This window comes from Nerophis ophidion, linkage group LG16 (genome assembly GCF_033978795.1).
Source record: "Nerophis ophidion isolate RoL-2023_Sa linkage group LG16, RoL_Noph_v1.0, whole genome shotgun sequence".
Lineage (NCBI taxonomy): Eukaryota > Metazoa > Chordata > Actinopteri > Syngnathiformes > Syngnathidae > Nerophis > Nerophis ophidion.
The window spans coordinates 10,232,891-10,246,574 of NC_084626.1; the positions used below are offsets into that span (position 1 = coordinate 10,232,891).

General features: G+C 42.8%; 1 protein-coding gene across 1 annotated transcript; it reads right to left on the bottom strand.

The window, feature by feature from the left end:
• Nucleotides 1–5,154: 5,154 nt before the first annotated feature.
• Nucleotides 5,155–11,823, bottom strand: LOC133570074 (G-protein coupled receptor 61-like). Its single transcript, XM_061922730.1, has 2 exons — nt 11,477–11,823; nt 5,155–10,217 (listed from the first exon to the last, which is right to left on the bottom strand). The coding sequence occupies exon 2, from the start codon at nt 10,023–10,025 to the stop codon at nt 8,637–8,639; it is 1,389 nt and encodes a 462-aa protein (XP_061778714.1). The 5' UTR covers nt 10,026–10,217; nt 11,477–11,823; the 3' UTR covers nt 5,155–8,636.
• Nucleotides 11,824–13,684: the final 1,861 nt, after the last annotated feature.

Sequence of the window (13,684 nt, forward strand, 5' to 3'; positions counted from 1 at the left end):
TTACATGTTGCGGTTAATAGCATTCTATCTTTATTTGTCATTATTTACACTTTCTGAATAAATGATAATGTTCATGAGTCAACTCATTGGTGTTAATCTTAAATGTATCAAGATAAAAAAAATAATATCAAAATCAAATTACAGGATGTTGTATATGTAGTTTTCTCATTTTCCTCGACTGGTGCACTAACATCATGTGGTTTATTTAGTTTTTTGTATGTAGCATCATCTACAAAGATACAACACAGCACTTTCTTTCATTCAAAAATGTTGTCTTATTTTTATACTTAGGGCCTGATCCGGCCCGTGGGTCGTACGTTTGACAACCCTGATTTACAGTAAAATTCTGGCCATTAAGCTGACAGTTTTTCCATTTAATGTAAAATGTTGCAAAAAAAAAAAAAAAAAACAATTTTTACTGCAGTAAATTTCCGGTGAGTGAGTTGTTAGTGTTTACTTAAAATTTACAAAAAAATGTTTATAGTGTGCATAAAAAAGTATATAATATTCAAACATACAGTATAGGCAAATTCATATATTATTCTCTGTGACAAGCGGCCCTCTAAGGACAGCCCTAACTAACTGCAATGTGGCTGTGGAGGGGGGGCATGGCCTGCGGCGGAAGGACAGGTGAGTAGATGGCCCAGGTGGGCGTTGTTACCTAACCACCTGTCGCCTTCAATAAAAATATATATAAAAAATAACTTAGATTTATAAAAAGCTTTTCTAGACACTCAAAGCGCTCACAGAGAAGTGGGAGCTCATCATTCATTCACACCTGGTGATAGGAAGCTACATCAGTAGCCACAGCTGCCCGGGGGTAGACTGACGAAAGTGTGGCTGCCAGTTTGCGCCTGCGGCCCCTCCGACCATCACCTATCATTCATTCACCAGTGTGAGCGGCACCGGGGGCAAAGGGTGAAGTGTCCTGCCCAAGGACACAACAGCAGCGACTTTTTGGATGTCAATAGGTGGGAAGTGAACCTGCAACCCTCTGGTTTCTGGCCGGCCGCTCTACCCACTAAGCCATGCCGAATTGAGACACGGGGTTTGCGTTGGAGATGCTGATGAGCGGACGCAGGAGGAAAAGACATTGTGCTGGAAAGCAGAAGCGTATTGCTATTTATGAAAATAAAACACTGTTATATCCTGAATTCCGGGCTCCCCTGGCAGTGTGTGGTGGTCCGAAGAACCCACTAGATGGAAACCTCTACAGTGGCCCTTGACGAAAAAAAGTGTGACACCACTGAGGTGGAATGAGTCTACACATAGCTAGTATTGTTTAAATAGCTTTCAACACGAACCAGAACAAAGATTTGGTGTCTTAGTCTAGGCCAGCATGAGTGCTGTTCGCGTGGAAGGAGATGCGGTTCATTAAGGGAACATTTGATATTCAACATTATGTGACATTGTGAAACAAATAATCATCCCCTCCCTTTACTGTCTTGCATGTCATGCACTTAGCAAGAGTATTTTATTCCTTGACGACATCTTGGCTACTTAAATTGTCAAAAGTGACCAAACTTGTTAGTTTTCCCAGTCTTTTGGTGAGTTAATTTTGACTTGCTTACAGTAAAGGATGGTGGTAATAGAATCATGCAGCCCATTAAGCTTTTCAATCTGGCCCGCCGGACATTCCCAAATAATTTTTTTAGATCTTTAAGATGGAAAGTGTAGCTGCCATTATGATGTGCAGTGATGTTTTCTAATGACCGAATGTCTTGAACTATACAAAGTATTTCAATGGTTGGAATCTGTGCTTTTGCATGATATACTAGTTACTATGGTAATCTAATTAGTTACTATGGTAATCTAAGTCACAGCAGCTCAGACGAGGCACCAAGCAGTGTGGCCGGGGAGCGTTTCCACAGAGTGTTCCAGAGCAGCCAGCCTGAAATGCAGGTTTCAGGGACAGACACGGAAGGAGAGTTTTACAACAAAGTTCAAAGTTCTAAAGCTTAGTGATACATTAGATGTATCTGATTGTAGGACGGTTTATATTTTACCATTCGCGTTCCTTTTTGTCTGTTTGTTGCATTTGTGTTGCTCACCGGATTGTAAAACACAGTATGTCGATGGAGAGGGCGTGTGACGTTCATATGTTGTCAATATTCAGTGTTTTATCGTTCATAGATAATATTCTAAATCACACATTCTTTATTTTCATGTACATTCTGGGTGTCATTTTTTTTTCTCTAAATTTGGCCCCCCAAGTCAAAATAATTGCCCAGGCCTGGTATGAAGGCTATATGAGGGCTTCCGGCAATTAGGGGAGCTGCGCTTCATTAAGGGGAAACATGAATTCCACCTTGTATTGTGACATTGTGAAGCAAAGCATCGTCCGCTTCTTTTTGCATCTTGAGTTTAATGAAGTATGACAGCATGCAGCATAAGAAAGTGACATTCAAGTATTTGTACATCAAACACGTTTTGTTTGAATTCATGTTTCCCGTCAATTAAGCACAGTTTCCTCGTCCACGGCAGCACTCATGCATTCCCAGACTATGACGCTTAGACCACCTTGTGAGCAGATGCTGAAAATGTGACAGTACATGTTGGAATGAATGCACCTAAAGCCGCAGTTTCCCCAGTGCCGGCAGCACTCATGCAACCCAGACCCTGACGCTTCGACCACCAAGAGAGCGGCTCTTCAGAATGTCACGGTACATGTTGGAATTCATGTTTCCGCCAATAAACCGTGCCGAAAGCACTCATGCATCCCCAGATCATGGCACTACGGCCACTATGGTAGCAAATCTTCAGAATGTTACAGGACACGATGGAATTAATGTTTCCCCTCCTCTCAATTAACTACAGTTTCTCCAGTATCGACAGCACTCATGCATTCCTAGTTAATTACACTATGACCACCATTGGAGCGGATCTTCAGAATGTCACATGAAAACATGTTGTAATTCACATTTCCCCGCAATGAACCGCGGATCGCCCCTTGCCGGCAGCACTCATGCAGCTCCAGACCATTATGCTACAACCACCATGAGAGCGGATCTTCAGAATGCCACGGCGCATGTTGGAATATAGGTTTCCCTCCAATAAACCTTCTTTTGACTTATGTTTTTCCTAAATTCATTCTTGTTTCTGTTTATCGTTATTATATTTATACTATCATGATTTTATATGTATTTTATGTCATCTTTTATTGATTATGATACTTTTTCATCACTTAAAATATTGTTTGTCTTTGGTACACTAATGTGTATATTGTAGGCCGTTGGTTCTTTGTTTTATTTTTGCAAAACATATATATATATTTTTATTTTGCTCCTTTTTTATCTTTGGTATGAACACCATTATGTAAACTCCAAGTTATTGTTGTTGTTTTTTTTGTTGTTGCTATTTTTGCATTACAAAATTGTATTATTGATCATGTTGTATTGCAGTGGTTCTCAACCTTTTTTCAGTGATGTACCCCCTGTGAGCATTTTTTTAATTCAAGTACCCCCTAATCAGAGCAAAGCATTTTTGGTTGAAAAAAAGAGATAAAAAAGTAAAATACAGCACTATGTCATCAGTTTCTAATTTATTAAATTGTATAACAGTGCAAAATATTGCTCATTTGTAGTGGTCTTTCTTGAACTATTTGGAAAAAAAGATATACAAAAAACTAAAAACTTGTTGAAAAATAAACAAGTGATTCAATTCTAAATAAAGATTTCTACACAAAGAAGTAATCATCAACTTAAAGTGCCCTCTTTGGGGATTGTAATAGAGATCCATCTGGATTCATCAACTTAATTCTAAATATTTCTTCACAAAAAAATAAATCCTTAACATCAATATCTATGGAATATATGTCCACAAACAATTTAGCTGTCAACACTGAATATTGCATTGTTGTTTTATTTTCACAGTTTATGAATTTACATTCATATTTTGTTGAAGTATTATTCAATAAATATATCTATAAAGGATTTTTGAATTGTTGCTATTTTTAGAATATTTTTTTAAAATCTCACGTACCCCTTGGCCTAACTTCAGGTACCCCCAGGGGTACGTGTACCCTCATTTGAGAACCACTGTTGTATTGCATCGTAATCTTTTGTTTTGTGATTGTGTGATGTTTTTTTTGCCTGGGCCTAGAAAGAATATTTTCCACTGCAGTGTAGACTAATGGGGATCCTTAATAAACTAAACTAAACCAAACCACAGTTTCCCCTGTGAAGGCCGCACTCAAGCATCCCCGCAACAAACCACAGCTCCCCCAGCACCGGTAGCACTCATACAGCCCCAGACCATAACACAATCACCACCATGCTCAACTTATTGCCATCAAATATCTAAATAATAATGGTTGTGTGTTGTACAAGGGACTACCGTACTCTGAAGTACACTAAATTGACAAAAGTATTTAGCCACCCATCCAAATGAACAGAATCAGGTGTCCTAAACACTTGGCCCGGCCACAGGTGTATAAAATTAAGCACTTAGGCATGTAAAATGTTTCTACAAACATTTGTGAAAGAATGGGCCGCACTCCTGCGATGAGGTGGCCACTTGTCCAGGATGTACACCGCCTTCCGCCCGATTGTAGCTGAGCACCAGCGCCCCCCGCTACCCCAAAAGGGAATAAGCGGTAGGAAATGGATGGATGGACCGCACTCAGGAGCTCAGCGATTTCCAATTTCCTCGCACCTAAATATTTCAAAGTCAACTGTCGGCTTTGTTATAAGAACACGGAAAAGTTTGGGAACAACAGCAACTCAGCCACAAAGTGGTGGGCCACGTAAACTGACAGAGAGGGGTCAGCGGAGGAATTATGGTGTGGGGTTGTTTTTCAGGAGTTGGGCATTGGCCTCAACAATGCGCTTTTGGAAGGATGGTAAAAAATTCCTATAAACACACTTGTGGACGGCCTTCCCAGTAGAGTTGAAGCTGTAATAGCTGCAAAAGGTGGACCGACATCATATTGAACCCTATGGGATGTCATTTCAAGTTCATAGGTGAGTCAAGGCAGGTGGCCAAATACTTTTGGCAATATAGTGTATATCCTAGTTTACTCTCAATAGTATTGTGATTTGAGAAGAGAAAATCCAAGTCATTCTAGTTAGATACTGTAGTTTACATCAAATGATGAGAACGCATCAGAGTTCTTTTACAAACATAAAAAGTCTTTAATTACAACTTTATCTTTGACCGACTCAACTTCCATCCGCGCACTTTCAACATACAGTACGTTCAGATTCCTGCAGGACAGTGCAAATAACAATACATTAAAAAAAATACTGTAAACGCTCCATATCATTCACAATGCAATATACTCACACACGATTCTCCGCTCCTAAACGACAAAATGTTTTAATTACCCTGTATCCATGTTAATAAAGCACCTGCTTTTGTTGATCATCTCTGCATGTATAGTTCTCATATTTATCATACCTGATGTATGACAGCGCGGGAAAGAAACTAAGCACGTTTCTCCTCCATGGTGATTATCTCACAAAGAAGGCAGCGACAGGTCAAACAAAACATTGCAATCGAATGTAAAACACTCACAGATGAAAATAAAATAAAGGTTTTGCAGTATACACACAAAACACACACCCAAATTCAGCCAAATTGCCATTTAACACATAAAAAAAAGAAATACCTTGTCGAGAGAGCATTGAGTCTCAACATGTGTGTCCTTAACACTCGGGGACTCAACATCGTGAAACAAAAAGCAGTGAGAAAGTAAATTAGATTGATGAATATGGATACAAAGTGAGTGAGTTACAGTATGTCTGCCTGACTGAGTTGAAGAATTAGGCATCATTACGGTGGCCGAGAGGAACAAACTTGTAGCAAAGTCCAAACCATCCAAAAACTAAAAAGAACCGCAATTAGCCAGGCTTACAGGAAGTTAGCCGGAAAACAATTAGACAGCCGACCAGGAAGTGAGCAAGACAACAATTAACCAGGCTAACAGGAAGTTAGCTAGAAAACAATTAACCAGGCTAACAGGAAGTGAGCTAGACAACAATTAACCAGGCTAACAGGAAGTGAGCCAGACAACAATTAACCAGGCTAACAGGAAGTGAGCTAGACAACGATTAACCAGGCTAACAGTAAGTTAGCTAGACATTAAATAGCCAATCTACCAGGAAGTTAGCTACACAACAATTAGCCAGGCTACCAGGAAGTTAGCTAGACAACAATTAACCAGGCTAACAGGAAGTGAGCTAGACAACAATTAACCAGGCTAACAGGAAGTTAGCTTGAAAACAATTAACCAGACTAACAGGAAGTGAGCTAGACAACAATTAACCAGGCTAACAGGAAGTGAGCCAGACAACGATTAACCAGGCTAACAGGAAGTGAGCTAGACAACGATTAACCAGGCTAACAGTAAGTTAGCTAGAAATTAAATAGCCAATCTACCAGGAAGTTAGCTACACAACAATTAGCCAGGCTACCAGGAAGTTAGCTAGACAACAACTAGCCAGACTACCAGGAAGATAGCAGGAAAATAATTAGTCAGGCTACCAGGAAGTTAGCTGGACAACAATTAGCCAGGCTCCCAGGAAGTAAGCTAGACAATTAACCAGACTACCGGGAAGTTAGCTAGACAACAATCAGCCAGGCTAATAGGAAGTTAGCTAGAAAACAATTCACCAATCTACCAGGAAGTTAGCTACACAACAATTAGCCACTCTACCAGGAAGTTAGCTACACAACAATTAGCCAGGCTTCCAGAAAGTTAGCCTACACAACAATTAGCCAGGCTACAAGTAAGTTAGCTAGACAACAACTAGTCAGGCTACTAGGAAGATAGCTGGAAAATAATTAGCCAGGTTTATTGAGAAGATAGCTGGATAATAATTAGCCAGGCCACCAGGAAGTTAGCTACACAACAATTAGCCAGGCTACAAGTAAGTTAGCTAGGCAACAACTAGCCAGGCTACTAGGAAGATAGCTGGGAAATAATTACCCAGGCTACCAGGAAGCTAGCTACACAACAATTAGCCAGCTATTAGAAAGTTAGCTAGAAAACAATTAGCCAGGCTACAAGTAAGTTAGCTAGACAACAACTAGCCAGGCTACTAGAAAGATAGCTGGAAAATAATTAGCCAGGCTACCAGGAAGTTAGCTACACAACAATTAGCCAGGCTACCAGGAAGTTAGCCACACAACAATTAGCCAGGCTACCAGGAAGTTAGCTAGACAACTATTAGTCGGGCTAACAGGATTTTAGCTCGACAACAATTGGCCAGGCAACCGGGAAGTTAGAAAGACGATAATCAACAACGCTACCAGGCCTTTGGGATCGCCGACAGCGTGAAGAGGACCATGCACTTTGTGAAGCACTTGAGCTCTCTGCTCAGTAAAATATTTCATCTTAGGTATTTCAACACACATTTCACCATATTTCTGTCACTCCTGGTAGACTGGTTAATTCCTTGGTAGCCTGTCTCACTTCCCAATAGTCTGGCTAACGTCCTGGTAGACTCCCGGTAGACTTGTTAACGCCCTTGTGGTTTGGCTAACTTCTTAATAGCCCGGCAAACTTCTCGGTAGTCTGTCTCAATTCTCAATAGTCCAGCTAACGTCTTGGTAGACTGGTTAACTTCCTAGCAGTTTAGCCAACTTCCTGGTATTCAGGCTCATTGTTGTCTAGCTAACTTTGTGTTAGCCTTGTTAACTTCCTTGTAGCATTTTTGACTTCCTAGAAGCCTGGCTAACTTCTTTTGATGGTCTGGCTCACTCCCTGGTAGCCTGGTTAACTTTCTGGTAGCCTGGCTAACATCCTGGTAGCCTGGCTAACTTTGTAGTAGCCTGATTAACTTCCTGGTAGTCTGGCTAGCTTCCTGGTAACCTGGTTAACTTTCTGAAAGCCTGCCTAACTTCCTGTTAGCATGGTAACCTACTGGGAGCCTGCTTAACGTTCTGGTAGCATGCCTGACTTCCTGTTGCATGGTTATATTGGGGATGTGTGTGTGGTTTTTGACGATTGCTGCCTTTGGATCTAGCAGCATTTGTCATTGCAGCATTTTCCCGTTAAATTACGTGTTTTCGCTTTTTGATCATTTATGTGTTTGGAGTGTTTGGACATTGCGGTCGGCCACCGAATTCTATTAGTGAGGAAAGAATGGTTTACAAAATAATCAACTTAGTATTAATCCATCTTAAAAGGCGGCACGTCAACACAAAGTAGCTTTTAATTCACAGAGATGACGCTACTAATCAGAGACAAGCCTCTCAGTTTTATAAAGGAAATATAAAGAATACTAACATCAATGTCAATTTACTGTACACAGCTGAGAGAAAATGCAACCTTATTGCAAGGGTGTGTTAAACTTTTCCACAGAAATTTTAAAGAGGGTAGGGTCACCCCTTTAAATGTGTTTTGTCTATTCTGTACTATTAGTTGTATTATATTCCTGCAACTTAAACTTTACGAAAGCTTGAGCAAAGAGTAAGAAATCAGCTAGTTTGGTTTCGAGGTGCCGATTTAGGGGAATTCTTGATGTTTTCAGTTTGCGGGAAGTGTTTTACTTTAATATCTACAATGGGCCCCAGGCTACACTGTGGACACCCCTGTCCCATTGGATTTCATTCAATTGTGCATGTTGTCGTTTAATCGGCGTATATTGTTGTCAATATGTTTACTCCTGATCGCATTCATGATAAATTAAGATTTAATCATCAGTACGTATGTGATTGTTTTTTGCCGGCTCTGTCTCACTGAACTCGTACGTCTCCTCAGCAATTTGTCCAGGTATGCGGAAATCAACCGGTAGCGGCTGTGCCGTCTCAAGCGCTTGGGACTGAGGGACTGGCCGGCAAGTTTCCCCCTTTGGACTGGAGGTGCTGTGCGAGTTCTGAGGTTCTACGTTGCAGCCAGTGCCCTGAAGAAACTGGAGAAAGTTCTCCTCGATGGAGCCTTCGCGGCTGGCCAGCCTGTCCTCCTCCTCCATCCCGGCTCGACGAAACAAGCAAGGCAGATGTTTGCCCAGCTCCTCCCGGATCTGTCTGTTGAGACAGCCATAGAAAAAGGGGTTGGACGTGAAGCAGAAATACCCGATCCAGGTGACCGCCTCCTCCAGAGAAGCCAGCGCCGCAGGCGGACTGGCGGCCAAAGCCGAGTACAAGTGGAAAGAAAAGTAGGGCAGCCAGCAGCAAAGAAATTGCCCGCCTACAGCTGCCAAAACCACTGCTGCCTTCCCACCCCCAAAGGGCCTCTGCGGGGTCTCCCTCCCTGTCCCAGTCCCGGAGCTGGTGACCATCGTAGAACGACTGCTAAGGGACTCTGATCTTTGGCGGCGAGGCGTGTCCGTCCAAGTGGGTAGAGGCCCGTGGTGCATGGCGGCTACGCGGGCTACTTTGAACATGTTGCAGTACACAACAAAAATCACTAAAAGAGGACACAGGAAGTACAACAGCGTGAAGAGGACCATGAACGCCAAACGGTTTGAACCGCCCCCTGTCCAGTGCAAGGAGCAGCGGCGGTGACCCTGAGTAGGACCAGGAGACGGGACCGCCCCGCCTCCTCCACTACCATCCAGGAGGGGAGTTCTTGCACCTTGCAGGAGCCAAGCCAGCAGCGGCAAAGCGGACATGGCCAAGGCTTTGACCCATATCCCCACCAGCACCGACGCTACCAATCCCACGGTCATCTTCACCTCATAGCGCATGGGGTGGATGATGTAATAATAGCGCTCCACGTTAATGACTGAGATGGACAGGATAGCAGCACTGACTAGGCAGACGCTGAGGAAGAGGTAACTCCGGCACAGCGCCTCCCCTAAGAAGGCTCTGCTGGAGAGCATGCCTAGGGGCATCACCACCAGGGCCGCCAGCAGGTCCACCAAGCACAGGTGGAAGACGAAGGCAAACTTGTGAAGCTGCGGCACCTTGGCGATGACTGCCATGATGGCCGCGTTGCCCACCACAGCCAGCAGATCCATGAGCAGCATGGCGGCCAGGGCTAGCCACTGGGAAGGAGGCCAGCCCTCAGCCACGGTTGAGGTAGATGCGTTGGGCGGGAGCGGTGCAAGCGGGCGGCTGGAGTTCCACGCTGGCTCCATTGGAGGGTGCGATGAGGCGGGCAGACAGGGTCCGTCACTGACCCATCACCCATCCTTCACTGCCAGGAAGTACGGCCAAATGATAGCGGCTGGGAAATTAGGTCAGAAGCTGGATATCCTGAGGTTATGGGGCTTTTTAATAATCGTTTTCATGCACGATTTCCTCATATCTGCCATCCAACACCATTGTCCCTGAGGAATGACAGGACAATAAACAATGGGTAAACAAGTAAAATCACTCAACAGATGCACCAACTCGCTTAAAGGTCTCATAATATGCAAGTTCTTATTTTACAATATCATGTCCAAAATTAGTTTATAACTGCTTTCACTTTGTGTGTTTGTAGCCTTCACGCAAATCAACGGTTATGTTTTTTTCTATATAAAGAGCTGTTGTGTACTTTATTCACTTGTCACGTGAACACTGTAACTCCGTCTAACAACATTGAAGATGCTATTTATCACATACAACAATGTTATATTAAGGAGACAAACTATAGGGTATGTGAGCTAACATGCTAACATTAAGTGAAGTGAATTATATTTGTATAGCGCTTTACATAGTGAAACCCAATATCTAAGATATTAAACCAGTGTGGGTGGCACTGGGAGCAGGTGGGAAAAGTGTCTCGCCCAAGGACACAAGGGCAGTGACTCGGATGGCGAAAGCGGGAATCAAACCTGGAACCCTGAAGTTGCTGGTTCGGCCACTCTATCAACTGAGCTATTACCATTACATTGCATCACAACATCATGCTAAGTTATCCTTTTCACTGAAAAAAAAACTAAGTCATCAAACTTTTAGCAAATAAAATCTGTAACTAAACAACAAATAATTGGCAGAGCTCCGATGTGCATTTTGGGATGTGTAGTGAAGCCTTAAAAAGTTAGACCGTCATCAAACATTCAGAGACCTCGCTTGAGCGACACAATGGCATAGTACAAATAGTTTGGACGAAATACAAAGTCCGTAAACAAGTCTCATTGCAGTGGTACATTACTGTTTCGTACAACCTCAAAAATAGACAATTATTTGTGAAGCAATTATTAGATTAATAGACAATCCCAATCAAAACCGAGCACCGCTTGTTTTGGATATGAATAGACTATGAAGAAGGTAGTCTCCATAGAGCATGTGGATGGCCATATATTCGACTTTCTATTGAATGCACGTACAGGTGTGTCTACAGAGTAACCCCTCTGAATGAAGACGTTAGCCATAAGATGACATAACTGTCTATGTTGATAATAGTAGAAATTCAGGCAAAAAAATGAATGCTGTTTAATTCATTTTTGCCTGCTTTATTCATGTCTTACCACCCACTCAGTTATATGGTAATCGTTAACACATCACACCCACTGTGTAAAATACCAAATATTCATGGTAATCCTAACAGAGGAAAAGCAATCAAGGCAAATAATGAAGAAGGGGAAACCATATCATGATGTACCTGAATGAGAACATTTCCTGCTGCTGTGGCTTTGGATGGCGGATGAAATTGTGGTGCATCTCCCAGCGACGAGGCCCCATGTACCGTCATGTACCTGCGGTCGCCGGCCCTCTCTTTGCTTTGTGCATCCTGGCTGACTACAGCTGTGGCGTGGTTCCATCCAAAGGATGCTGATGGAAATGTGTGTATGTGTGTGTATTGGTGTGTGTGTGTGTATGCAAAAGATAGCAGGCAGCCCACTCTCATCTCCCCCTCCCGTCACCTCTCTCCTCCTACTTCCGTTCACAGGCTGCAGAGATGGGAAGAGGGGAAGGACCGTCAGACTGCCGTCTCCGCATGGTCCCAAAGTCGCCTGGTAGGAACACTACTTTTATTATACACCTTTAAAAACAATTCAATAAAGCATTTTTGTTATATTTTGAACATGTCAATTATAATTGTTATGATTATAAACAAAATATTGTTAATATTCATCATCACTACAAGTAAATGTCATTTACACTGACTCATACAGTAAGATTTTTCTTGACATGTATACATTATCTTGCTTTATTCTACCTAGCATAATATTGTATTGCAATTAATCTCGGGTCTCCCTATGTCTAGTATTAAAAGATTACAGTTGGTACAAAATACGGCTGCTAGACTTTTGACAAGAACAAGAAAGTTTGGTCATATTACGCCGATACTGGCTCACATGCACTTTGGATGCGACTTTAAGGTTTTACTACTTACGTATAAAATACTAAACGGTCTAGTTCCATCCTATCATGCTAATTGTATTGTATCATATGTCCCTGCAAGAAATCTGCTTTCAAAGAAATCCGGCTTATTAGTGATTCCCAGAGCCCAAAAAAAGTCTGCGGGCTCCAGTACTCTGGAATGCCCTCCTCGTAACAGTTAGAGATGTTACCTCAGTAAAAGCATTTAAGTACCTGTGGAAAGGCGGAGCCGACGGGCCGACAGCGGGGTAGGACAAATCCTGGTCCTACTCAAGATGGCGGCCAGGAGGCGGAGTATAGCGGAACGGAGAGGCGGGGCGCGCCTGGAGCAACGCTGCAGGGATCGGAACCACGTGTGTAATACACACACCTGATCTCAATCTGTGCATCTGCTCCTGCTGTATAAAAGAGGAGAAGGAGGAGCAATCGTGGCAGAAGGAGTGGGAGAGAGTCGGAGTGAAGACAGCCAGACGAACGATCAAGACGAGCGAGAACCACCGAGAGCCACGGAGCGACCAAGACCAGCACAGGAAGACGCGGGCGACTAAAAAAGGAGACCGGTGCGAGCAGCGAAGGAGGCACTGAAAGAGTGACCGACTGACACTGCGAGCGACTTTATTGCAAAATAAAGAGTCAAACCTGTGCGAAGCGATGTCCTCCATTAATGGTCCATGCAACCTACACGATGGCAGCAGGAAACCGTTCACAGTGCCATCTTAAAACTCATTTGTATACTCAAGACTTTAAATAGACCTCCCTTTTAGACCAGTTGATCTGCCGTCTCTTTTCTGCTCTTCCCCCGTTCTCCTGCGTGGAGAGGTTATTAGGTGACCACAAATGACCCGCTAGCTGTTCAAAGTCGGGACCCGGGGTGGACCACTCCTCTGCGCATCAATTGATGATGTCTCTGCGCTGCTGACCAGTCTCCACTCAAAAGGATCCCTTGCTGGCCCCACTGTGGACTGGACTCTCTCTCTATTAACTAGATCCACTCGACGTCCATTGCATCAGTCACCTAGGGGGGAGGGGTATCCCATTGGGTTGAGTTTTTTCTTGCTCTGATGTGGGAGCCGTGGATGTCGTTGTGGCTTGTGCAGCCCTTTGAGACACTTGTGATTTAGGGCTGTGTAAATAAACATTGATTGATTGATTGATAAATATTATATTGCATTATATCATATTGCAATATAGTTTATATAGCATTCGTATTTTGAATTACAGTGCATTACAATATCCATCCATCTATTTCCTACCGCTTGTCCCTTAAAATATTTTTGTTTTTTCTCCTATTTTTCACAAGTTGAACTCAAAGATCTAAAACTTTTACTTTATACAGAAAATACCTATTCCTCTCAAATATTGTTCACAAACCTGTCCAAATCTGTGTGAGTGAATATTTCTTCTTTGTCAAGATAACCCAACTCACCTCACAGGTGTGGCATATCAAGATGTTGATGTAAACAGCATGATTATTGCACATGTGTAC

Coding starts and splice junctions, on each gene's coding strand:
- LOC133570074 (XM_061922730.1), bottom strand. CDS start 10,025: ATGGAGCCAGCGTGGAACTCCAGCCGCCCGCTTGCACCGCTCCCGCCC.